This window comes from Tachyglossus aculeatus, chromosome 25, assembly GCF_015852505.1.
Source record: "Tachyglossus aculeatus isolate mTacAcu1 chromosome 25, mTacAcu1.pri, whole genome shotgun sequence".
In the NCBI taxonomy this organism is placed as follows: Eukaryota; Metazoa; Chordata; class Mammalia; order Monotremata; family Tachyglossidae; genus Tachyglossus; species Tachyglossus aculeatus.
This window is the reverse complement of record NC_052090.1, coordinates 2,242,977-2,266,716: the sequence shown is the minus strand read 5'-3', so window position 1 is coordinate 2,266,716 and position 23,740 is coordinate 2,242,977. Positions and strand designations below refer to the sequence as shown.

The following is a 23,740-nucleotide window of genomic DNA, read 5'->3' as shown; positions in this document are numbered from 1 at the left end:
CTACATGTCACCTCTGCCCAAAGCGAGGGCTACCCAGTTGGTCTGCACCAAGTGAGGTCCCATGGGACAAGTGAGTGTCCCACTCAACGGTTGTGGGGCTGAAAGATAGGGTAACTCAAATGTATTCCTCCCACGTGTGATGCACTCGTGTGAGAGCTAGATGCTTCGCCATGTGCAAGTAATGCAGAAGTATATTCCTCCCAAGAGGGAAGTTCAATTCGCCACAAGTGAATAACTAAAAATAAGTGTATTCCTCCTGAAAGGGAAGTTCAACTCACCAAGTAAAATAAATAATACACGGCTCAGCCTTTCTGACCCCAGTGTCTCCTTCTCGTTGTGCTGATCTGTGACAGATGACAGTACCACGCTTTGCACACAGTAAGTGCTTAATACTATTACTACTAGTTCTGTTTTGATTACTGGACTGGGGACAGGCCAGCCTCAGCAGTGACGAGTTCGAAAAATGTCCTTTCAGCCTCAGCCTTCTGTATTGGGGAGGTGGGAAGGGGGGGGAGAGAGAGAGGGAAGGAGGGAGGGTGGGAGGGAAGTAGGGAGAGGGAGAGAGCATGAGTGTGTGTGTGAATACACGTGTATGTGTACACACTACATATACAAAGCATAAAAGCAGCTGCAGATGGAATGTCATTACTTTGAGTGATATCTGCACCTGAGTATCTACACAGCAGTTAACTGAGAGCAGTGGCATCTTCAAGTAGGAAGGATAATTATAAACTTCCAGAGAGAGAGCAAATTATCCACCCTAACAGTATCTCCCCATATTTCCAGTCCATTCCAAAGACTTAAGGAACGGTTACCAAGACCCAAACATACTAAAAATACGGCCAAAGTTTAAATAAAAATTTGAAGATACCCATCACCAAATCTATTCTTTTTCTAGGCTCCCAGCTATTGGCTGCTTCATCTCCAAGGAGGAACCAGAAGTAACAAGAGTTTAGCCAAATATTAATAATAATAATGGCATTTATTAAGCCCTTACTATGTGCAAAGCACTGTTCTAAGCGCTGGGGAGGTTACAAGGTGATCAGGTTGTCCCATGTGGGGCTCACAGTCTTCATCCCCATTTTACAGATGAGGAAACTGAGGCACAGAGAAGTTAAGTGACTTGCCCAAAGTCGCACAGCTGACAATTGGCAGAGCCTGGATTCGAACCCATGACCATACTTCACTCCCACAGCTTCAACTACCATCTCTACGCTGATGACACCCAAACCTACATCTCTGCCCCTGCTCTCCCTCCCTCCCTTCAGGCTCCTGTCTCCTCCTGCCTTCAGGACATCTCCAGCTGGATGTCTGCCCACCATCTAAAACTCAGTATATCCAAGACTGAACTTCTTATCTTCCCTCCCAAACCCTGTCCTCTCCCTCACTTTCCCTTCACTGTAGACAGTACTACCATCCTTCCCGTCTCACAAACCTGCAACCTTGGTGTCATCCTTGACTCCGCTCTCTCGTTCACGTTCACTCTTCACATCCAATCCGTCACCAAAACCTGCAGGTCTCACCTCCACAACATCACCAAGATCCACCCTTTCCTCTCCATCCAAACCTCTACCTTGCTGGTTCAATCTCTCATCTTATCCCGACTGGATTACTGCATCAGCCTCCTCTCTGATCTCTCATCCTCCTGTCTCTCCCCACTTCAGCCTATACTTCACGCTGCTGCCCGGATCATCTTTGTGCAGAAACGCTCTGGGCATGTTACTCCCCTCCTCAAAAACCTCCAGTGGCTGCCCGTCAACCTATGCATCAAGCAAAACCTCCTCACTCTCGGCTTCAAGGCTCTCCATCACCTTGCCCCCTCCTACCTCACCTCCCTTCTCTCCTTCTACATCCCAACCCGCACCCTCCACTCCTCTGCCGCTAACCTCCTCACTGTACCTCGCTCTTGCCTGTCCCGCCGTCGACCCCCGGCCCACGCCCTTCCCCTGGCCTGGAATGCCCTCCCTCCAAGCTTAGCTGTGCCAAGCTAGCATTCTTCCCCCCTTCAAACCCTACTGAGAGCTCACCTCCTCCAAGAGGCCTTCCCAGACTGAGCCCCCTTTTTCCTCTCCTCCTCCCCATCCCCCCGCTCTACCTCCTTCCCCTCCCCATAGCACCTGTACTTATGTTTGTACAGATTTATTGCTCTATTTTATTTGACTTATACATATTTACTATTCTATTTATTTTATTAATGATGTGTATATAGCTATAATTCTATTTATTCTGATGGTATTGACACCTGTCTACTTGTTTTGTTGTTTGTTTCCCCCTTCTAGACTGTGAGCCCACTGTTGGGGAAGGACTGTCTGTATATGTTGCCAACTTGCACTTCCTAAGCGCTTAGTACAGTACTCTGCACACATTAAGCACCCAATAAATACAACTGAATGAGTGAATTAATCTCTCAGTCCAAGAGAGAGGTCTTATTACCTGGAAATTCCTAAAGTGAAGTTCCAGGCAAGTAGCCCTTTCAGCACTTTGCAGAGGGCTTGTTAGAGCCAGGACCCCATTAGTTAGAGATGTAGAAGACAATGGTCAATGGCAAGGAGCCTCTAGGAAGGGTTTTTTAAAACCCTCCAAAATTACCCACGCTTCTCTGGAAACAAACACTACTCTTCAGCCATGACCCAAACAGATACAGCTTCAGAAAGATAGCAGGGTGCACAGCAAAACTAACCCCGCCCTACATCCAGACGCTATGGCCAACACTGATCAAAAGACTGCTACGGGAAAGCCCCATCAGTTGCCAGCTGATACTGGGCTTTGGGAAGAAGAGTTGGTCTCGCTCCACTTGTCCAAACCAACCATAGCCAACAAAACAAGGCCAACGCTTGTTGCACAAAGGCAGATGACTACCAACCCCAGCAAGATTAACTAGAGAGGGAGACATAAGAAATGAATAAGCAAATTTTCTCTCATTGATCACGATTTATTCTGAAGTCATGAAATGCCAGCAACAGAACAGACCAAGTCAGCGAATAGGTCAGGCTGGACAAACACTTGATTGGAGCCATGTTTCCATGGGCTATGAGCAGCAGCACTGAGTTACATGACGAGGGTTTCATTGCCCCCACCTTCCTGTTCAAATTGTTAGATAAGGCAAAGGATGGGCAGCTATTGAAGGGTGGCATGCAAGAACAACAAATGATGAAGTATTAGGTGTGCAATAAATATTCAATTGCTGAACCTTCTTAGTGGTGGGGACAGAAGGAAAGAAATCAACACCATCATAAAAGTGGTAGGGGAGAAGGCATTTCAGTTCAGAATTTTTTTTAATGCAGGAAATAAGCCCTTTTAAAATGTTCTCTTAACCTCTACTACCTTTCTGTAGAGGTAGAACATTCCAAAAGATAACCTTTTCTTTTCTGGGGTACTTGTTTTTTTGTTTGTTTGTTTTTTAAGCTGGTTGACACATGAATTTGCTTTTGAGTCTACTTTCCACCCTCTTTGCTCCATGGGAGGGTACCAAACTACATATTTAGGGCATAAGACAACCTGATTATCATCTTCTAAAGCTCTGATTAAGAAATGATCAACGAACATTTATTTCACACCTAGTCAGAAATAGCCCAAATGTAGATTATTGTTCCGCTTCCTCTTCAATGATCTCAACTTTGCGGGGCCCGTAGAGTAGAACGTAAGCTATATGCCAGTCTCCACCACCGGATAATCGCAAAATGTCATCAGGGGTAACGATGCTGACTTTGTCATCATCAAACTTAATCCATTCTTCTACGAAACAGGAGAGAGATATGAAAATCAAAAAACGTCGAGAAACAACTTAGAACGGCCGACCGAGGCTAATCAGAAAATGCAAAAACGAACGATTCCATCACCTTGTTTCCTTTTCACCCATGATACATAATGGCCTGAGGAACTAGACCTTCCCTGATGCGTCAGCACCGCTTGCAAGTCGTAGTATCCACAATTATTGGAACCAATATCTAGGAAAAAGAGAGAGGCGTGTCCATTTTAGCCCATCCTGAAAACTGTTCAGAGTAAATAGTCACTGGTGAGAAACTACCACAACCTTCTTGTTCAGCCAGTCCAGGTTGACTGGATACTTCCTGTTGGTCTAGGGAGAAAAGAGCATAAAAAACTCCAGACGCTGGAATCCCCGGCATCCCTGGGCTCTAGTCCTGGTGCCCCCCTGAAGGACTTTGCCATCGGTGGGGAAGGTTTCCAACTAAAAAACCACCTAGGGCACTCTACGAGGCAGACAGGCCCAGCAAGAAAAATAGCTGGCAAATATGGATGGCCCAGACCGCCAAGGCCTCCTCCTGCTGCATTACAGCACTACAGAGCAGCGCTGGCACTCGGGTGTGATCAGACCCTAGCCCCATGGGGACCCTTACAATGGGATGCAACCCTGACCACTTAGTTGACTGTTGCACTCGGGTCCAGCAGGAACACAACTAGCACTCTGCCACCCATTACTGCTTTGATCAAATCTTTGGCGCTGGTCCTTTGCGGACTGAGGCTCGCCTGGCGTTCTCAATAGGAGAAGCAAACAAAACCAAACTCCTATATTATCAGAGGTTAGGGAGCATGACAAAATGGTAATTATGAAGTTGAGCATTTTAGAAAGATACTTGAAGCTTACTCGTATGGGGTGGCAGTCATTCATTCAATCATATTTATTGAGTGCTTACCGTATGCAGAGCACGTAACACACATTCGCTGCCCAAAACAAGGTTACAGTCTAGAGGGTGCAGCTGAACGGCCCAGAACATATTCCTAATTTCAAATTCAGAGCTTGCCAACCCTTCCAGAGGACTGAAAAAGTCACTTACCATCAGGAAAAGAAAAGGGCTCATATTTAACTTCTTTCTGGGCACCGCTACCGTTGTTTGTCTGTGAAGCGAAAGATGCTTTTGAAATATTTTCCTAGGAATACTTGGAGAATAGCCTCAACCTTTCCCATTAACAAGTAATTGTATTCCACAATATTTGGAGAAAGGTCAGGGCTACCTGTAACAGGGCATGCCAAGGAACATGAGGCTTGTGATGCCCTGTTACAGGTAGCTCTGACCTTTCTCCAAACCCTCAGACACCTTGGCCCTTTACTCATGTTTTCCATATAGTAGACAAAAGCAATCTACCACTTCCTCTATACCCACACGGCCACTCTCTAATTCTAATTAAACTTGCATCAACTCAACTGGATTAACCCGTAAGCTTCCTCAATAGCCTCCCCTGTCTCTAGGCTTTCCATTTGCCCAGTCTACATTATATTTTTCTTCACCTTCTCCCACCTCCCCCAGGAAGCCCTTCCCAATTCCCAACACCCCAGGTCTGGCATCAACCAGGCAGCCACCTATAATACTTTGGTCTATATCCCCATCCTCATCATTTTGTGATCATGCATATCTAATTATTTATTCATTCATCTAGTTCAGTCTTACATATTCTTGTTACTGTTGGCTTCATCTCTGCGCTTTCTCCCTCCCCGCACTGTTTGTAAATTTGTGTCTGTCTGTTTCCCCAGACTGTATATTACTTAAGGGCAAGCATCACAGATACAGATACAGAAATTCGTATTCCACCTACTTTCTTTGGCTGCTGATTTACTTTCTTGTCTTCTAGATCCTTGAATTTTGATCGAAAGGAGACCATTTTTTCTTGAAGTTCTGGGGTACAGAGCTCATAAACATCCAACATGAGAGGAAATTTAACATCCTAAGTATAGAACAGGGAAAGGGTTATTATACTGAGAAAGGGAATGGAGAATCACAGAACAGTAAGGAACACTGACCATTCATTCATTCATTCAATCGTATTTATTGAGCGCTTACTGGGTGCAGAGCACAGTACTAAGCTCTTGGGAAGTACAAGTCGGCGACATATAGAGACAGTCCCTACCCAACAACGGGCTCACAGTCTAGAAGGGGGAGACAGGCAACAAAACAAAACATGTAGACAGGTGTTAAAATCGTCAGAACAAATAGAATTAGAGCTATATGCACATCATTAACAAAATAAAGAATAGCAAATATGTACAAGTAAAATAAATAGAGTAATAAGTCTGTACAAATATATACAAGTCCTGTGGGGAGGGGAAGGAGGTAGGGTGGAGGGGGATGGGGAGGAGGAGAGGAAAAAGGGAGTTCAGTCTGGGAAGGCCTCCTGGAGGAGGTGAGCTCTCAGTAGGGCTTTGAAGGGAGGAAGAGAGCTAGCTTGGCAGATGTGTGGAGGGAAGGCATTCCAAGTCAGGGGAAGGACGTGGGCCAGGGGTCAACGGCGGGACAGGCGAGACTGAGGCACAGTGAGTAGGTTAGCGGCAGAGGAGTGGAGGGTGTGGGCTGCGCTGTAGAAGGAGAGAAGGATGGTGAGGTAGGAGGGGGCGAGGTGACGGAGAGCCCTGAAGCCGAGTGAGGAATTTTTGCTAGATTAAGGTTTATAGGCAGCCACTGCAGATTTTTGAGGAGGGAAGTGACATGCCCAGAGCGTTTCTATACAAAGATAATCTGGGCAGCAGAGTGAAGTATAGACTGAAGTGGGGAAGACAGGAGGATGGAAGATCAGAGAGGAGGATGATGCAGTAATCCAGTCGGGACAGGATGACAGATTGAACCAGCAAGGTCGCGGTTTGGATGGAGAGGAAAGGGTGGATCTTGGCGATGTTGCGGAGGTGAGACCGGCAGGTTTTGGTGACGGATGTGTGGAGTGAATGAGAGAGCGGAGTCGAGGATGACACCAAGGTTGCGGGCTTGTGAGACAGGAAGGATGGTAGTGCTGTCTACAGTGATGGGAAAGTCAGGGAGAGGGCAGGGTTTGGGAGGGAAGATGAGGAGTTTAGTCTTGGACATATTGAGTTTTAGGCGGCAGGCAGACATCCAGATGGAGATGTCCTGAAGGCAGGAAGAGATACGAGCCTGGAGGGAGGGAGAGAGAGCAGGGGCAGAGATGTAGATTTGGGTGTCATCTGCGTAGAGATGATAGTTGAAGCCATGGGAGCGAATGAGTTCACCAAGGGAGTGAGTGTAGATAGAGAACAGAAGGGGACCAAGAACTGACCCTTGAGGAACCCCTACAGTAAAGGGATAGGAGGGGGAGGAGGAGCCCGCAAAGGAGACTGAGAATGAACGGCCGGAGAGATAAGAGGAGAACCAGGAGAGGATGGAGTCTGCGAAGCCAAGGTTGGATAGCATATTGAGGAGAAGGGGATGATCCACAGTGTCGAAGGCAGATGAGAGGTCGAGGAGGATTAGGATTCACTATAGAAGTAGGGTTAAATGACCAAAATTGCACTCAGAAATTTTCCTGCCAGGACTCAAGGCAGTACTTCCCTAGTGTAGTCCCATTTAGATAGGATTTCCTTTCCTTGTCATTTCCTGAAAATGCCACACCTTAGCAATGAGGAAGACCTGTTATTCTGCCCTGGGGTTTCTCCAGCCCAAGACGTAGTTTTGAAATACAATCACTGGAAATTTCAAATACTGGAGAGAAAAATGTGATTACCAGCGCAAGAATGTAAACATTCAATTTATCAAGATTCAATCACTAGGATCATTACCTTAAGAACTTTGGCATTGACAGATTCCTTTTCTTTGTAAAAAAATCGAACCATCTGAATAGTCAGGTAAGCAGGCAGCCGGCTGATCTTTGACTGAGAAAAGTATATTGGGAGAAATAGAAACGATAATTACAGTTTCTGTTTAGTGCTTACTATGTGCCAAGCACTTTGCTAAGCCTCTGGGAAGATTCACCAAAATCAGTTCAGAACCATACCTGTCCCACACTTGGCTCATTATCCAAGAAGACGGGAAAGCAGGCGTCCTTACCCACACCTGACAGATGTGGAAACTAAGGCAACACAGTAGACTAATGGCAGTGCTGGGATCAGAACCTAGCTATCCTGACTCCCGGTCCCATGCTCTTTCCACCAGGCCACGCTGCCAACATTTCGAGCACTGAATTACGTTTTCATTTTTCAACTCTTTGATACTAAGAAAGAAAAGTTCCTGACTGGGGAAGAAGCGTGGCTTAGTGGAAAGAGGCTTGGGAGTCAGAGGTCATAGGTTCTGATCTGACTCTGCCACTTGTCTGCTGTGTGACTTTGGACAAGTCACTTAACTTCTCTGCCTCAGTTACCTCATCTGTAAAATGGGGATTAAGACTGTGAGCCCCACGTGCGACAACCGGATGACCTTGTATCTACCCCAGTGCTTAGAACAGTGGTTGACATATAGTAAGCGCTTAACAAATACCATCATTATTAGTAGTAGTAGTAGCCCAACTGTACAAAACCCCCAGCCTCAATAAATGAATGGGAAATGAAAAGGATACTATACTTACCGATTTGATGTACAGAGCATTTCTTTGCAATGTTGGAGACTGTTTGGTGATTTCTTCCTGGAGTCGCTATATGATAAACAAGAGGAGTAAAAAATCTGTTCCATATAAAATGCTTTCTTGAAAATTGACGGGCAGTAACGACTTTCTCCTTCTGTTCCTCCTCCCCCCAAACAAATCTCTATCTAAAATCTGCTATCACCTATTTATCTCTTCCAGTAAGCCACCACTTTATGGGAAAGAAATGATAGAGTTTCTTGAAAATTTTTACAAAACAAGAAGAGAAAAGGGCAGCCTCTATGTGTTCCCATTGAAATGTAGCTGGAAAAACAACCTACTTTTGCCTCGGAGATTACTCAAGGCCCCAGGCCCTTAAGAGATTAAAAACTGTACTCACCAGTTTAAGTCCTGTAAAAAGATATTTGACTTCTTGATTGATGAAGCAGCTGAGTTGAAGTTGATTTTCCTTTCCTTTAGTGGCTTCTTCTTCTTCGGCTTCTGTACATTTCATGCTTTATCAAACAAGTCAAGGCACCTGCTATCACTCGGTTATGGATGTAGATTTAAGTTCCTACATGGGAGGGAATAGGAACTGCTTCTAGTCAGGTATCAGATTAATGGGATGGCAACTGCATTGGCTGCTGCCTTATTTAACAAAATATTTCTGAATCTCCGTAATTTAATGTCCTATTTCCCTCACTGCCTTCCACTTCCATTTGGATTTCTCACCTTCCTCAGGTCCTAAAACAGTTCCACACTAGTGCAGAGGACCTAGAAAAGTCCTGCTTCCAGGAAGCTTGACTGCTCATGTACCCTACACAAGGACCACTTTGGGGAATCCAAGTTTCAGGATCCCCTCAACCACATGCTTCTATCAGTTCTAATCTTGGTAGTGCCCCTCTGCTATTCAGAAGGCAGGACCCTTGTGATCTAATGGAACATGCATATTTTGCAGGCAGGCACACTAAATGGTGTTACTCTAGGGGAATGCCCTCTTTCTAAAGGTCTCCAATATCTGCTCTTCAGTTTTTCCTTGGGTGAGTACATCCACCTGTTTCCATCTTCCCTCATCTAAAGGGGGACTATTCCCTGGATAAATCAAGACAATCTTCATTAAGGATACGTTGTTTCAAATTCAACACTGAAGAACTGATCAATCAAACTCTTCTTTTTAGGAGGTGCTGCTGCTGTTGTTCCAGAATCTGTCTGCAAAGAAGTTATGTATATTTTAAAACACTATATTTACATTTAAATACACAATAATGAAACTGATTTTTATCCAAGCAAGAACAGCAATAAAGTCTAGATTTCTTACAAGGGTAGCTCTCATTCCGGATAGCCCTACCTGACAAAAAAACAATTTTGATTAAACCTAGTAAACCTAACCCCTGGAACTCTCAAAAATCATCCCTTGTATGTTCATAACCAATTGTATGCAATGCGGATGTAAAGAAGTAAAAATTACATTGACAGCAAATAATTTTAGCTTTAAATAAATGTAGCACTGACAGAAGTGTGAACTCTTTGAGGTCCAAAATGGAACATTTATGGAATTGAGATTGGCTCGGTGCCAAGGATGCTGATTTATGAGACTGCATTCAGGCAGAAAAACAAGTTCACTTAATCTTGAATGTATCTGTCTATGCGGTTTAGCTGTGAAATTATCTACTAATCGCTCAGGTTTAAAATAGTGAAACAAACACACAGGTCTAAGTCTGAGGAATCGAGGGTGTCTACCTTTTCAAAGCAATTCACCGAAAAAACTATTTGAAAAAAGATCCGAGCATTGGTCCCAAGTGTGAGATGGACCAACACAATGCTGGGCATTATCAAGAAAGGGGGAGGAAACAAAAGGCACAGGGCTGTTAAGACATAAAACCATTGTCCTTCCTACTTGGGCTATACCCTGGGCAGTTCTGGTCACAGAGCTGGTCAGAGTACAAAAATGGCCCCAGGATAATAAGGGGAATAATTTCGGCTGGAGGATGGATTGACAGGGTTAGGACTCTTCAGATGACAAAGACGGAGGTTGTGGAAAAGCTGCACACAAAACTTTGCTCCCCGTATCCCACACTGTCAAGAAGAGGCACCCTATGGAATGTGAAGACAGTATGCACAAAATGAATAGAAGAAAATACTTCTCAGCAGGTGGTAAACAAAAGGAATTCATTACCACATGAAATGTGCACAGGCCAGAAAGACCAGCAAATAATATGTGAGGAGTTCATAATGGGTCAGTAGAAGGAAAGTGTGATGTCAAGAAAGGCAACCACCACCCTTTGGTGCCCCTGTCAGAGAGAGCCTCTTGGCCTGAAGTGACCAAAATCTAATAATTAATAATAGTAACTGTGGTATTTGTTAAGGATTTTCTGGTGCACTCAGCGCTAGGATAAATACAAGGTAATCTGGTCAAACACAACCCCTGTTTCATACAGGCATCACAGTCTAAGAGTGAGGGAGATGAAAAATTTAATCCCTTACTTCACAGATGGGGAAATAGGCACAGAGAAATTATGACTTGCCCAAAGTTACACAGAGGCAGGTGGCAGGGCTAGGATTAGAACCCAGATCCTTGCCCTTTCCACTAGACCAGGCAGCTACTCAGACTCTTTAACAAACTAATCTATTGATAGCATTTTTTTATACAACAGAGATAGGCCTTAAAATAAATTAGTTTCAATTACCTCCATATCAGAGTCACCTTCTAAAGCTTCCAGTTTTTGTTGCAGTACTCTCATCACCTGGACCCAACATTCATTGGCATCCTGGAATTAAAACATTCATTCATTCATTCAATCGTATTTATTGAGCGCTTACTGTGTGCAGAGCACTGTACTAAGCGCTTGGGAAGTACAAATTGGTAACATATAGAGATGGTCCCTACCCAATAGCGGGCTCACACTCAGGGAATGTTTACCAATTTGCTTACTGGGTGCAAGGCACTTGGAAAAGTATAAAACAACGGAGTTATCATTACTATTACTAAGTCGGTAGTATACCTACATAGTAATAATTCTGTGTGCTCACTTCAGAAAAATCTATATGTCCACACTGAAAAATGATAGACACTAAAACACATTAAGCAGTACTGAAATGGCATTTCTTACAACAGGGAGAGATTACTGGTCAAATACTGGACCTCCAGGAAAAGTCAAAAGCTTTTGAATTATTTTAAATGTTTGATACTTAGAAAAGAAATTCCAACCTCATACAACAAATACTAACCCCTTAAGGTATTATGGATAGCCCATATTTTCTCATAGCTTTAGGATTTTGGCATTGATTACCTGTTGAAGATACTGTCCTTGATCACCCTTCTCGGCAAACTGAGGAAAGGCCATGTGTAAAAACTGCAGAAGAATAATCGGAGGGATGCTGGAGGAACTTTTATCCATGGAATCAAACAAATCTCTAAGAGCTTAAAGACAAAGCAAATCTTTCTATAAATAACCGCAAGCCAGAGCCAAAAATCAAAGACCTACTGACACAAACTGGGAATTACATGGTAACAGGGTTCAGGTTTTCCATTTAGCTCAAGTGATGCTTTCACAACTGACATGTACTGACCGACTGCTACTAAACAAATCCTTTAAATCAGAGATGCAATATACACTAGGGCAAATTTCTCTGACCACACTATCTGATATTTCTAAAAGTTGAGTGTGAATACCCATGATGATTATGGTATTTGTTAAGTACTTATTATGTTCCAAACACTCTTCTAATCATTGGGGTAAGGTACAAGTTAACCAAGCTGGACACAGCCCCTGTCTCACATGAGGCTCACAGTCTAAATAGGTGGGAGAACATCTTACCGAAAAGGAAACTAAAGCACAGAGAAGTGACTTGCCCAAGGTCACACAGCAGGAAACTGGCAGAGCAGGGTTTAAGAACCTAGGTCCTCTGTCTTCAGGTCTGTGCTCTTTCCACTAGGCAAAACTGCTTCTCAATGGATAATTGTAAAGGGTAACATATTTCAAGATGAGTCATATTTCAAATGCTTTCATAAATTCTCTGAAAAGGGTGCGAAAGCCTTGAGTCTACCCTAAGGCACAGAAAAGATCCTGTGCCAAGTTCTGGTCTGAAGGCATATGGTAACCAGGAACATTTGGCCAGTGATATTAGTGCAAGGGCTTGGGTGTCAGAAGGACCTAGGCTCTAATCCCGGTTCCACACTTGTCTGCTGTGAGACCTTAGGCAAATCACTTAACTTCTCTGGGCATCAGTTACCTCACCTGTAAAATGGAAATTAAGACTATGAGCCCCACATGAGACAGGAACTGTGTCCAACTCAATTTGCTTGTATCCACCCCAGCACTTAGTACAGTGCCTGACAAATAGTAAGCACTTTGGAAATACTATTATTACTATTATTATTCTTATTAATCAGGGACCAAACGAGGAATAACCTTGCCGGCAAAGGAGAATAACAAGAGGCCTTTAACTGCTGCAATATGATCCTCCATCTTTCTTCTTGAAGATGGTGATGATTCTGTCCCTGAGACTCTGAGGCACTTCCTCAATGCTTCCTATAATCAGGAAGCACTCATGTAATTGTTTAAGCAGGAGGTCTCCTCTGTGCTTGCAGGTATCCTATTGGATAAGGTGCTTTTCCATTTTTCACATCTCTTCACATATCAGACACTGTCTACCCAACACTCTGCTTCCTGGTTGCTGTGATCTGAACATCCTTGAGATCCCTTTGCTGCACTACAATGTAATCAACATGATGCTCCTATTTAGATGGTGAAGACAGCCAGGATGTTGTGGAAGATGTGGTTTCTGATTGCAAGATAGTATTCAGAAATTATTTAATGACAAAGTCAGCCCTTGCTGTTGAGTTTGCCAATCCCCTGCAGCCTATCTTTCCTCCCTCAAGGGGCATCACTTCCCCATTGAAATCACCAATTTTTCTAACACTGGTACTCTTTCAACGAGACTGTCAGTCTCTGGAGAGTCTTTTTCTTCATCAACGTACGTCATCATGAGGGCAGAAGTGCTTGTGATAGTAGGAAAGGGCTTTGGTTTCAGGGAAGGTTGCAAGCACTTCACCAATCACACTCCTGGGCCGACTGGAGAGGCCTAACATCAGTGACTGTCCAATTACAAATCCAACTCCCTTTTTAAGGTACCCTTGATAAGGTAAAGCCTTAAAAAGGGAAAGCCTTTCCACAAAGATGTATCCAGAAAGCACCTATTTTTGCGAGCACCCGTTCACCCAGGAGTCTATTTTCCCTTAGTGCTGCACTACCCAATCCATAGTTAGCCAGCTCCTGTACTATTAAAGCTGTTCTTCTTTCAGGCCGATGACTTCTTTCATCATCATGCAACATTCCGACATCCTGTGATACAATGGCTACTTCACAACGCATCTTTTTTCTTGTTTTTTGTGGCTCTGCAAATACTCAGCTCACCAGTTATGGCTTATGGGAGAGCTGGGTTTGGGTGAGGCAGACAATTTTTAGGGGCACCTTTTCTAGTCCCTTTGCCATTAAGGAGCAGTGCAATCCTAAACTTGGCTGCTCAGACATCTAGGATGCAGCAGTCGAGCAACCAATACTTCTTACTCGTATTCTCCTTACTCATGCAAAAATGGTTTGAGGGCAGGTACGTATGAGAGAGCCCACCATGAGGAAGACTTAGGCTTCAAGCGTTTTTCATTAGTAGTGATGGTTAGCACCAAGTCATCCACACTTTCTCACCAAGGCTCCACCAAAAGCACACCTTAGGAGATGGTTGGTCTGGGTAGGGACGCAGCCTCGGGCCTTAGAGTAGGCTGCCCTCTTAGCAGCAGGACCTGCTCTGCCCTCATTCGGTCTGTTCCCTTCTGCCCGCAGCTGCTACACCAGTCATTGCGGTTTTCACTCGGAAACCATGGTAGCTTGTGTTCAAGAAACAGAATAATTGTGTGCCCTCTCCACAACAGGTCTACGCAAGGAATCAGAGACGAATGGGTACAGAGTGAGGGAGTACCCTTTCATATACCAAAAAGAGGTGGCTGGAAAGGCACGATACAGCAGGGGTCTGCATGTACACCAAACAACTCACTTAACACTGTTAATCACTTGACATCATGTTTGGCCAAGAGGGTTCTCACCTCTCCTGAGTCAGACATAAAAACATAATGAACGAACACCAAGAAATAGCCAGTCTAAAAGATAGAAATGGCCTTCCTAAACTGAATAATTGAACAATGCTATGTGGCGGAGATAGTGGCATGACCAAGAAGGTGGATGATGGGTCAGGGAATGCCTCTTTGGGATAACCTGAAGAAGGGGTGAGAAGTGGTCTGGCAGATTTGAGGGGGAACACCCTTCTCCTTCCATTCTGGCCTCCTCAATGAAGTTGACATAATCTCAGATGTTCCACTGGCATTGCTCTACAGATAAAGAAGAGACCTACAGATTTTAAGCATGAAAGGGGGGGGATCTTTCTAAATACCTGAGGTAAGACCATTTAAATGCTGTACGTGCTACGTGCTTGCTCTGTGCTAAGAGCTGGGTGGAGACAAGCAAATAGGGTTGGACTCAATGTCTTAGGTAGAGTTGTGCCAACAAACGAATCTGAAGTTTGAAAATCAATTTTAAGCAAAAATACTTCTTTGGGATATTCCCATTAAGCATTGTATTTGAAACACTTACCTGCAGTAATATATTGCGCGGAAGCCATTTCACCAGAAGCTCTTAAAGCACCAGCATACCTAAGGAAAACAATTCCAAGTCAGTACACTTGCAAAAAGTAATGTTTTAATAATGTTCTTTAACAAAAAGTAAGAGGGTGGCGAACATGATTCTTTTTAATTTGGTTACTGAAAATTTATTCTGTGCTAAATGAAATTAAGTACTAAGTACTAAATTAAATACGTTTAACAGAAACAGAATTCTCAGAATCCATATGTGCCATAATCAGTGTTAATACTATTGGGTTTGTTAGCCAGCTAATGGTAGGGGGGAAAGGGTGTTGAAGCTATTATGTTTTGCTGGACGTGGTGTGTGGGTTGTTTTTTTCTCAAGTGCTCAGTTGGACTAGTGAAGAAAGGGAAGTTTTGCACCAGGATGAAATTTCCCACCTCCAGACAGGCTCAGGAGTCTAATCCCACAGGGTGGTAGTGTTCTCCCAAAAGCCACCTTGTTTTTTGACCAGTGGCCTGTCTGTCTGATCCTGGGGAAGACCAACTGGGCCCCTACATCCGAGCAAGCCTGATAGAGCCTCTCAGGATATCCTGCTCCCTCAGCAGCCCTCTCTGGGAAATTACGGCCCAGGCCCTAGGAAGGGAAAGGAACGGTCCACCTTCCAAAGTTTAGAAATTTTGTTGTTGTAACTTAAAATGATCTGTTCTGAAATGTCAATCAGATGTCTATGCTACACTTGGAGGTAGGACTAGTGGGACAAAAATTAAAATATTCTTCTCATTTGAAGGATGCAAACATCTAAACATCTAAAGGATGGCACTACCATCCTTCCCGTCTTACAAGCCCGCAACCTTGGTATCATCCTCAACTCCTCTCTCTCGTTCACCCCTCACCATCCAATCCGTCACCAAAACCTGCCGGTCTCACCTCTGCAACATCGCCAAGATCCACCCTTTCCTCTCCATCCAAACCACTACCCTGCTGGTTCAATCTCCCATCCTATCCCGACTGGATTACTGCATCAGCCTCCACTCTGATCTCCCATCCTCCTGTCTCTCCCCACTTCAATCTATACTTCACGCTGCTGCCCGGATCATTTTTGGCAGAAACGCTCTGGGCATGTTACTCCCCTCCTCAAAAACCTCCAGTGGCTACCAATCAACCTACGCATCAGGCAAAAACTCCTCACTCTTGGCTTCAAGGTTCTCCATCACCTCACCTGCTCCTACCTCACCTCCCTTCTCTCCTTCTACAGCCCAGCCCGCACCCTCCGCTCCTCCGCCGCTAATCTCCTCACCGTACCTCGTTCTCGCCTGTCCCGCCATCGACCCCCTGCCCACGTCCTCCCCCTGGCCTGGAATGCCCTCCCTCCGCGCATCCGCCAAGCTACCTCTCTTCCTCCCTTCAAAGCCCTACTGAGAGCTCACCTCCTCCAGGAGGCCGTCCCAGACTGAGCCCCCTTTTCTCTTCCCCCCTCCCCCTCCCCCCCTTACCTCCTTCCCCTCCCCACAGCACCAGTATATATGTTTGTACATATTTATTACCCTTTATTTTATGTGTACATATTTACTATTCTATTTATTTTATTTTGTTAGTATGTTTTGTTTTGTTTTCTGTCTCCCCCTTCTAGACTGTGAGCCCGCTGCTGGGTAGGGAACGTCTCTATATGTTGCCAACTTGTTCTTCCCAAGCGCTTAGTACAGTGATCTGCACACAGTAAGCGCTCAATAAATATGACTGAATGAATGAATGAATCTAAAGTGCATCTTAAGGTGGATTTGTGGCAAAACAAGAATTTTCAACAGGAAAAGCTCTTTAAAAATTGTACTTCTCCATTCAGACAACTACCGTCTGTTATTAGTGATGCCCAGACACTTCTCACCGAAGGATTAAATTCAAACACATTTGGTATATTGGCTCACTAGGACTGAAAAACTTAAGTAGTAGTCAGGACACTGTTAAATGTAGTTTCAGAATTGGAATCTAGGTTTTGGTCAAACTTTTATTTTATGTTAGAAGAATAAGAAATGTCTAAGCCTCCCTTACTTCTCATTCCTATAAGAAAGTAAGCATTTCTCTAACAGATCCAAAACTCCGGAAATACAGAATCAGTTTGGTTTTACTCCTTCAGAAAGACTCTTGAAGTCCAGTGAAAGCCACCTCCCTAGCCTGCAAAATAACTATCTGTCCTTAATGCCTGTCAACCTTCAGCCATACCTCTTAAGGGCCTCTTTGAGTTCCGGTACGGAGCGGATACACTGAACTGTAGCATTCATATAACAAGTGTTACCAAGGTTGGTCAGTCCACAAGGAAGTTCCATCTACCAAGAAAAAGGAAAAAAATCATATTTTGAAAGGTCACAGTTTCAGGATTTGGCAGGCTGGTTTCCCTATAAACCCAAAACGTACCACTGTACAACTCTCCCCATAAATGAGCACCGGGCGCACAAGAAATCAAGGCTAACATGGTATTTACCTAAGGCACTCTTTTTTAAGCAAGGTCTTGAGTTGGCTTGGCTAAAAGATTTGCACAATATCACAATAAGCTTACACGGATCGGGTCTACCATCTCTCTTTTTTTAAAATGGCATTTGTTCAGTACTTACTAGGTGCCACGCACTGTCTACCACCTCTTTTTTTACAATGGCATTTGTTCAGTACTTACTAGGTGCCATACACCGTTCTAAATGCTGGCATAGAAAGGAGATAATCAGATTGGACACCGTCCCAGTCCCACACTGGGCTCATAGTCTAAATCAGAGGGAGGAGGACTCAATCCCCACTTACAGGCTTTAGTTAGATTACAGCTGCAGGACTTTGTGCAGCCCTGGCAACACACATTGCGGGGTGTTTGGGAAGGGCGCCCCTTTACCCATGCCCTGTTCAAGAGCCACTTTCAGCTCCAAGAGCCAAATACAGCTCCAGAGCCACTCGTGGACGACCCCCATGTTAGACATATTCCTTGAAATGCCTAATTTCAGTGAATTCTTGGTACCGTGCTCTGCACCGAGGGGGTGCTCAATAAATACTTCAACTATTGTGAGTTCCCAAGGAGTTAAAACTGCACAAGTTCCGAAACTGACTACTACGGTTTCAGGATTACTTTTAGCACAGCTATCAATATCAAGAGAGTGATAAGGGAGGGAAGTTCCCCTAGGCATGGTCTCTCACCTTCACAAAGGAACAAATCCTATGACCGGTTGCTTACACATGAACAGACCACTGACTACTGAATTACACCTCCTATTGACTCTTGAAATCCAAACTACAAGTCATTTTAATAAGCAATATTCAAGCACGTGTCCATAAACATTTGCTGAAAACAGTGATGCGACTAGAGGAAGAAGTCCGATAGATTCCTTACAGCGGAGGCTAGCTGTTCTTCTGTCATGTCTTCTACGAAGACAGTCCTAGCCACGGGCTCCTCAGGAAGAGCATCGGCTGAACCCATCATCAGAAGAGTCATTCCCTGTTTGAGAAACAAAAATGATTACCTAGATGGAAACAGTGAGAATCAGCACTTTGTTGCTGATGGAGGTGATTCCTGTCCTTAAACTTCAGGATTGAGAAATATGCAACAGGACTGATTATAGTAACAGAGGTTTGTGTGGTGCCCACCTGTACTTTCTTTTCTGCCCGTCACGGCCCCTCGGGGCCATCTGTTGTTAAAGGAGTCAACTATTGATTCTTTAATATTACAGTTTATTTCATCATCATTTCATGGTAATGGTTAGGTGAACTCACGATCACAGGATAAAAATCCTCCTGCTGAGGGCTGAATTTTAACCTGATAGAAGCATTATCGATTGAAATACATTAAAGCTAATTGCCCCCTATTGAAAGCTATAACACTAGTGCATTAAACACAGTTAATTACTTCTAAACATTATGAAAAACTACATCGATTGCTAAATCTAGACTCGGCTTCCATTTCAATTCACCGGAAGAAATACAAGAAATCTAGCATTCAAATCAACGCAGAAACTCTCCCCTTATACTGAAATACTAATTCTAGTCAGTTCTATGTTTACACAGGGGTCACGAGTTTGAAGCAACCCACGGTAAAGGGAACTCAGACACCTAGATGAACATAGTACGTACAGGCACCGTTCTTTCTCCCAACGGTGCATCACGTTCTATCCAGACACAAGTTGTTGGAAAAACATCCCATGATTCGAAAACATCAGGGGTGGGCTCCCCAAAGCCCTCCCTTCACCTCTCCAACTCCCTCCTTTCCAAAAATCCTTCCTATTATCCTTCCCAGCCATCATTTGAGATTTCCCACCTGTTTACAAAATCTGTTCACTCTACTGGGGCACCATGGTGCAGTGGACAGAGAACGAGCCTGGGAGTCAGAAGGTCATGGGTTCTAATCCCAGCTCCGCCACTTATCTGCTGTGTGACCTTGGGCAAGTCGCTTCACTTCTCTGTGCCAAGTACACACAGCAGACAAATGGTGGAGCCGGGATTAGAACCAAGGTCCTTCTCATTCCCAGGCTCTATCCACTAGACCACCCTACTTCTCCCTTCTTGACCCTATACAATACTGTTCTCTTCCCCTTTATTCCCCCAGATAGCTCTCTCCAAGCTCACTAATGAGTTCCTGCTTACCAAATCTAGGGCTTTAAAAAGGACCTGGGCTCTAGTCCTGGCCCCGCCACTTGTTTGCTGTGTGACCCTGGGCAAGTCACTTAACTTCTCTGTGCCTCAGTTACCTCATTTGTAAAATGGGAATTAATAATAATAATCATTATTATGGCCTTTGCTAAGCGCTTATTATGTGCCAAGCACTGTTCTACGCACTAAGGTAGATACAAGGTAATCAGGTTGTCCCACGTGGGGCTCAGTCTCAATACCCATTTTACAGTTGAGGTAACAGGCACAGAGAAGTTAAGTGGCTTGCTCAAGGTCACCCAGCTGATAAGTGGAGGAGCCTAGATTAGAACCCACCACCTCTAACTCCCAAGCCAGTGCTCTTTCCACTAAGCCACGCTGCTTACTTGAGCCCCACGTGGGACAGGGACTGTGACCCGATTACCTAATATCTACCCCAGCTCTTAGAACACTGGCCGGGTACATAGTAAGCACTTTAACAAATGCCATAATAAAACCTTCTTGACTGCTTTCAACACTACAGACCACTCTCTTTCCCTAGAAAGACAATATAGCCTTCGTTTTGTTGATATTTGTCCCCTCATTCTCCTCATTTTTCTGGTGCTCCTTCTTAGGCCAGCTCTTCCTCTGCCCTCCCACCTACTAAATACGTGTGTGCCTCAAGACTCAATACTGGGTCCCCTTCTCTTCTCACTTTATCCTCACTCCCTTTGGGAGCTCATCCCCTCCCATGGCTTCAACTAACACTTATACTGGGTTGCTACAGCTATGCAGACTCCCCAGGCACCTTTGTGGTACGATAATACCTTCATTTTTCTCTAGAATCATGAGGAGCAATAGTGACCACTGTGATCTCCCATTCCCACTCCCCACTCTGTGACTGTGGCTATCCCTTTGAGGATCAGTTCCAGGTCACCTACTCTCAACCTACACTCACTCCAAGGGGGGAGTTCATCCATTTCTGTGGCTTTCAACGGGATGTCCAAAACTGAACTGCTTACCTCCAAAATCCACTTCTGCACCTAACTTTCCTAACAGTACCATCTTCCCCATATGAGGTTCACAAAGTTGGCCTTATCCCATTATTCCTCTCGTTCACCCTCATTATTCAGTCTGCTGTCAAATCCTGCTGATATTCATTCAAACCATCTCTAGGATTCACCCTTTCCCCTCCATCCAAACTGCCACCAAGCTGCAACTGAAGGCAGGGATCATCATCATTATTTAAAAAGGTATTTATTGAGCGCTTACTATGAGCAGAGCAATGTACTAAGCACTTGGGGAAATATAAGAAAACACAGTTGGCAGACATTCCCTGCCACAATAAGCTTACAGGGATCGGGTCTACCAACTCTTTTTAAAATGGCATTTGTTCAGTACTTACTAGGTGCCATGCACTGTCTACCAACTCTTTTTTTACAATGGTATTTGTTCAGTACTTACTAGGTGCCATACACCGTTCTAAATGCTGGCATAGAAAGGAGATAATTAGACTGGACACAGTCCCAGTTCCACACTGGGCTCACAGTCTAAATCAGAGGGAGGACTAAATCCCCATTTTGCAAATGAGGTAACTGAGGCACAGAAAAGTTAAATGACTTGCAGGGAAGTGACAGAGCCGGTACAGAACCCAGGTCCATGCTCTCTCCACTAGGCAATGCGCTCTCCCAAAGCACTTAGTGCAGTGATCTGCACAATAACTACCATTCACTGACTGATCCAAGCACTTGTCATATATCTTGACTCGCTCACTCCATCGGCTTACTTGCCTCCAGTCTTCCCCTTCTCCAGGCCCCACTTCATATGTTGCCCAGATCAGCTTTCTAATAATGGGCAGCATATTTCCCCACCCCTCAAAAGCCTCCAACAGATATCCATTTCTCTTCACATCAAGCGGGAACTCCTGACCATCGGCTTTAAGGCAGTCAGTCAACAGGCTCCCTCCTGCTTTTTCCACTACACCGCCCTCCCACCTCCCCCTCACAGTCTTCACTCTGCTGGACCTAACCTGAGTACTTTGCCTCATTCACATCTCTCCTCAACCACGCACCTTCAAATATTACAGACTACAACTCTACCCATCTTCAAAGCTCTTTTGAGTACACACCTCCTACAGGAGGCCATCCCTGATTAATTTCTAATCTCCCGAGATAACAATCCCCCTACAACTGCCACGTCAGCACTTCTGCATCAAGGAGTTGTAGCATTTGTCAAGTGCATGTGTGGCGCACCGTAGTAAGCACTAGGAAACCATAAAATCGGTTACTTACAACCTCCCATAGCACTTAAGTACATGTCTGACATACCCTATTCCTTAAGTATATCCCCTTTGCCTTCTTCCTCCTATCTATAAATCATTTTTGTCTGTAACCCCTCCTCCAGTTTCTAAAATCTATGAGGGCAATCAATCATATTTACTGAACACTTACTGTTTACAGAGCACTGTACTAAGCGCTTGGGAGAGTACAACACAACAATATAACAGACACATTCCTTGCCCACAACGCGCTTACAGTCAAGAGGGCAACAAGTATCTGGTCTTTTAACTCTACTGTACTCTCCCATGTGTCATACTTGGGACGCAGTTAGGAATTAATTCAACAATACAAGTAGTAGATAATGCTGTTCAAAATGAACAGAAATACAATCATATGGAAGAACTGACTATTCCAAAGGAAAGCTAAAGGTCTGAAATGAAACAACCCTTCTATACAAACTTTCCAATCCAATCACTGCTTCATCCATTAACACCTAGAAAAGAGTTTCTTGGAAGATTCCAGATTTTATTTTTCAGGAATCAGAGGAAATACTAAGATGTTTAGCTTAACACATACAAGCAAAATCATATCACTTCTTCTCTATCCTGGGACTTGAGTTTTTGCAGAATCCCATGTTAAGAAAAACTAATGCTGCAACACTCTAATCATGCGGCTGCACCAAACCACATCAGCCGATATATTCAGGCCGGCACACATTGTTAGAAGAATATTTCCTAATTCTTCCATTACACACTACCCGGGGCACAAAGTAAGAAATGGAAGAATTGACCCTACAGCCATGAATCTGTGGGGGTGGTGCATGATCACTTAGGAAAGGGATCCCATCTGGTTCCCATTCAGCCCTCCTCCTTTCATGGTTAGATCACTGCAACCACCTCCTCAATGGTCTCCCTCCTGGCAGCCTCTCCCCATTTCAGCCCATTCTCCACACTCCTGAAACATTCCACGCCCTTCCCCACAGCACCTGTATATATGTATATACGTTTGTACATATTTATTACTCTATTTATTTATTTATTTCACTTGTACATATCTATTCTATTTATTTTATTTTGTTAGTATGTTTGGTTTTGTTCTCTGTCTCCCCCTTTTAGACTGTGAGCCCACTGTTGGGTAGGGACTGTCTCTATGTGTTGCCAATTTGTACTTCTCAAGCGCTTAGTACAGTGCTCTGCACATAGTAAGCGCTCAATACGATTGATGATGATGATGATGATCTCCAATGATTACACATCCCCCCTCACACAAAAACTCCATGCCATAGGCTTAAGCTCTCCATCAGCTCTCTCAGCTCTCTCATGTGTATACACACACACACACACACACAGAGATTTATATCTATATATAGATATATATAGATATATATATATGTATAAGCTTTCTTCACCCACCACCCCCCAGCTAGGGCTTTTCGCTTCTCCCTAGCGCACCTCCAAACTACACCCCCACCCTCGCACTGTCTGACTCCGAAGCTTGCTCGTTCATTCATTCATTCGTATTTATTGAGCGCTTACTGTGTGCACGGCACTGTACTAAGCGCTTGGAAAGTACAATTTGGCAACAGACAGAGACAATCCCTACCCAACAACGGGCTCACAGTCTAGAAGGGGAGCCAGAAAACAAAACAAATAGACAGGCACATTCTCTCGGGCCTTAACTGCCCCCTCCCCTCCAAATCCGCCAGATCTCAGTCCTTGCCACCTTCAAATACTTCCTACATTCCCAGTTCCTCCAACAAGCCTTCCCCAATTAATTCCTAATGCTTTAAGTCATCCCAACACAAGAGTCTCCTGTAGCACTTTTGCATTTAATTATAACCATCCTCTGCATTTCTGTACATTCAATTTTTCATTACACTATTTGTTCTACTTCCATAATTTAGAAATACTGTACGGTGGGTCTCTCCTTTTAGGCTGT

At 44.3% G+C, this 23,740-nt stretch overlaps 1 protein-coding gene across 1 annotated transcript in view; it reads right to left on the bottom strand.

Moving 5' to 3' along the window:
- Nucleotides 1-2,911: 2,911 nt before the first annotated feature.
- USP14 (ubiquitin specific peptidase 14) overlaps nucleotides 2,912-23,740 on the bottom strand; it is a 38,443-nt gene continuing 17,614 nt past the window's right edge. Inside the window, exons 4-16 of the mRNA XM_038766717.1 lie at nucleotides 18,295-18,399; nucleotides 17,148-17,251; nucleotides 14,940-14,998; nucleotides 11,586-11,716; nucleotides 10,983-11,063; nucleotides 9,422-9,504; nucleotides 8,696-8,810; nucleotides 8,302-8,367; nucleotides 7,520-7,612; nucleotides 5,554-5,682; nucleotides 4,797-4,857; nucleotides 3,840-3,947; nucleotides 2,912-3,735 (exon numbers count right to left, since the gene is read on the bottom strand). Coding sequence (XP_038622645.1) covers nucleotides 3,584-3,735; nucleotides 3,840-3,947; nucleotides 4,797-4,857; nucleotides 5,554-5,682; nucleotides 7,520-7,612; nucleotides 8,302-8,367; nucleotides 8,696-8,810; nucleotides 9,422-9,504; nucleotides 10,983-11,063; nucleotides 11,586-11,716; nucleotides 14,940-14,998; nucleotides 17,148-17,251; nucleotides 18,295-18,399 — 1,287 coding nt within the window. The 3' untranslated portion in view covers nucleotides 2,912-3,583. The remainder of the gene's footprint in view (nucleotides 3,736-3,839; nucleotides 3,948-4,796; nucleotides 4,858-5,553; nucleotides 5,683-7,519; nucleotides 7,613-8,301; nucleotides 8,368-8,695; nucleotides 8,811-9,421; nucleotides 9,505-10,982; nucleotides 11,064-11,585; nucleotides 11,717-14,939; nucleotides 14,999-17,147; nucleotides 17,252-18,294; nucleotides 18,400-23,740) is intronic.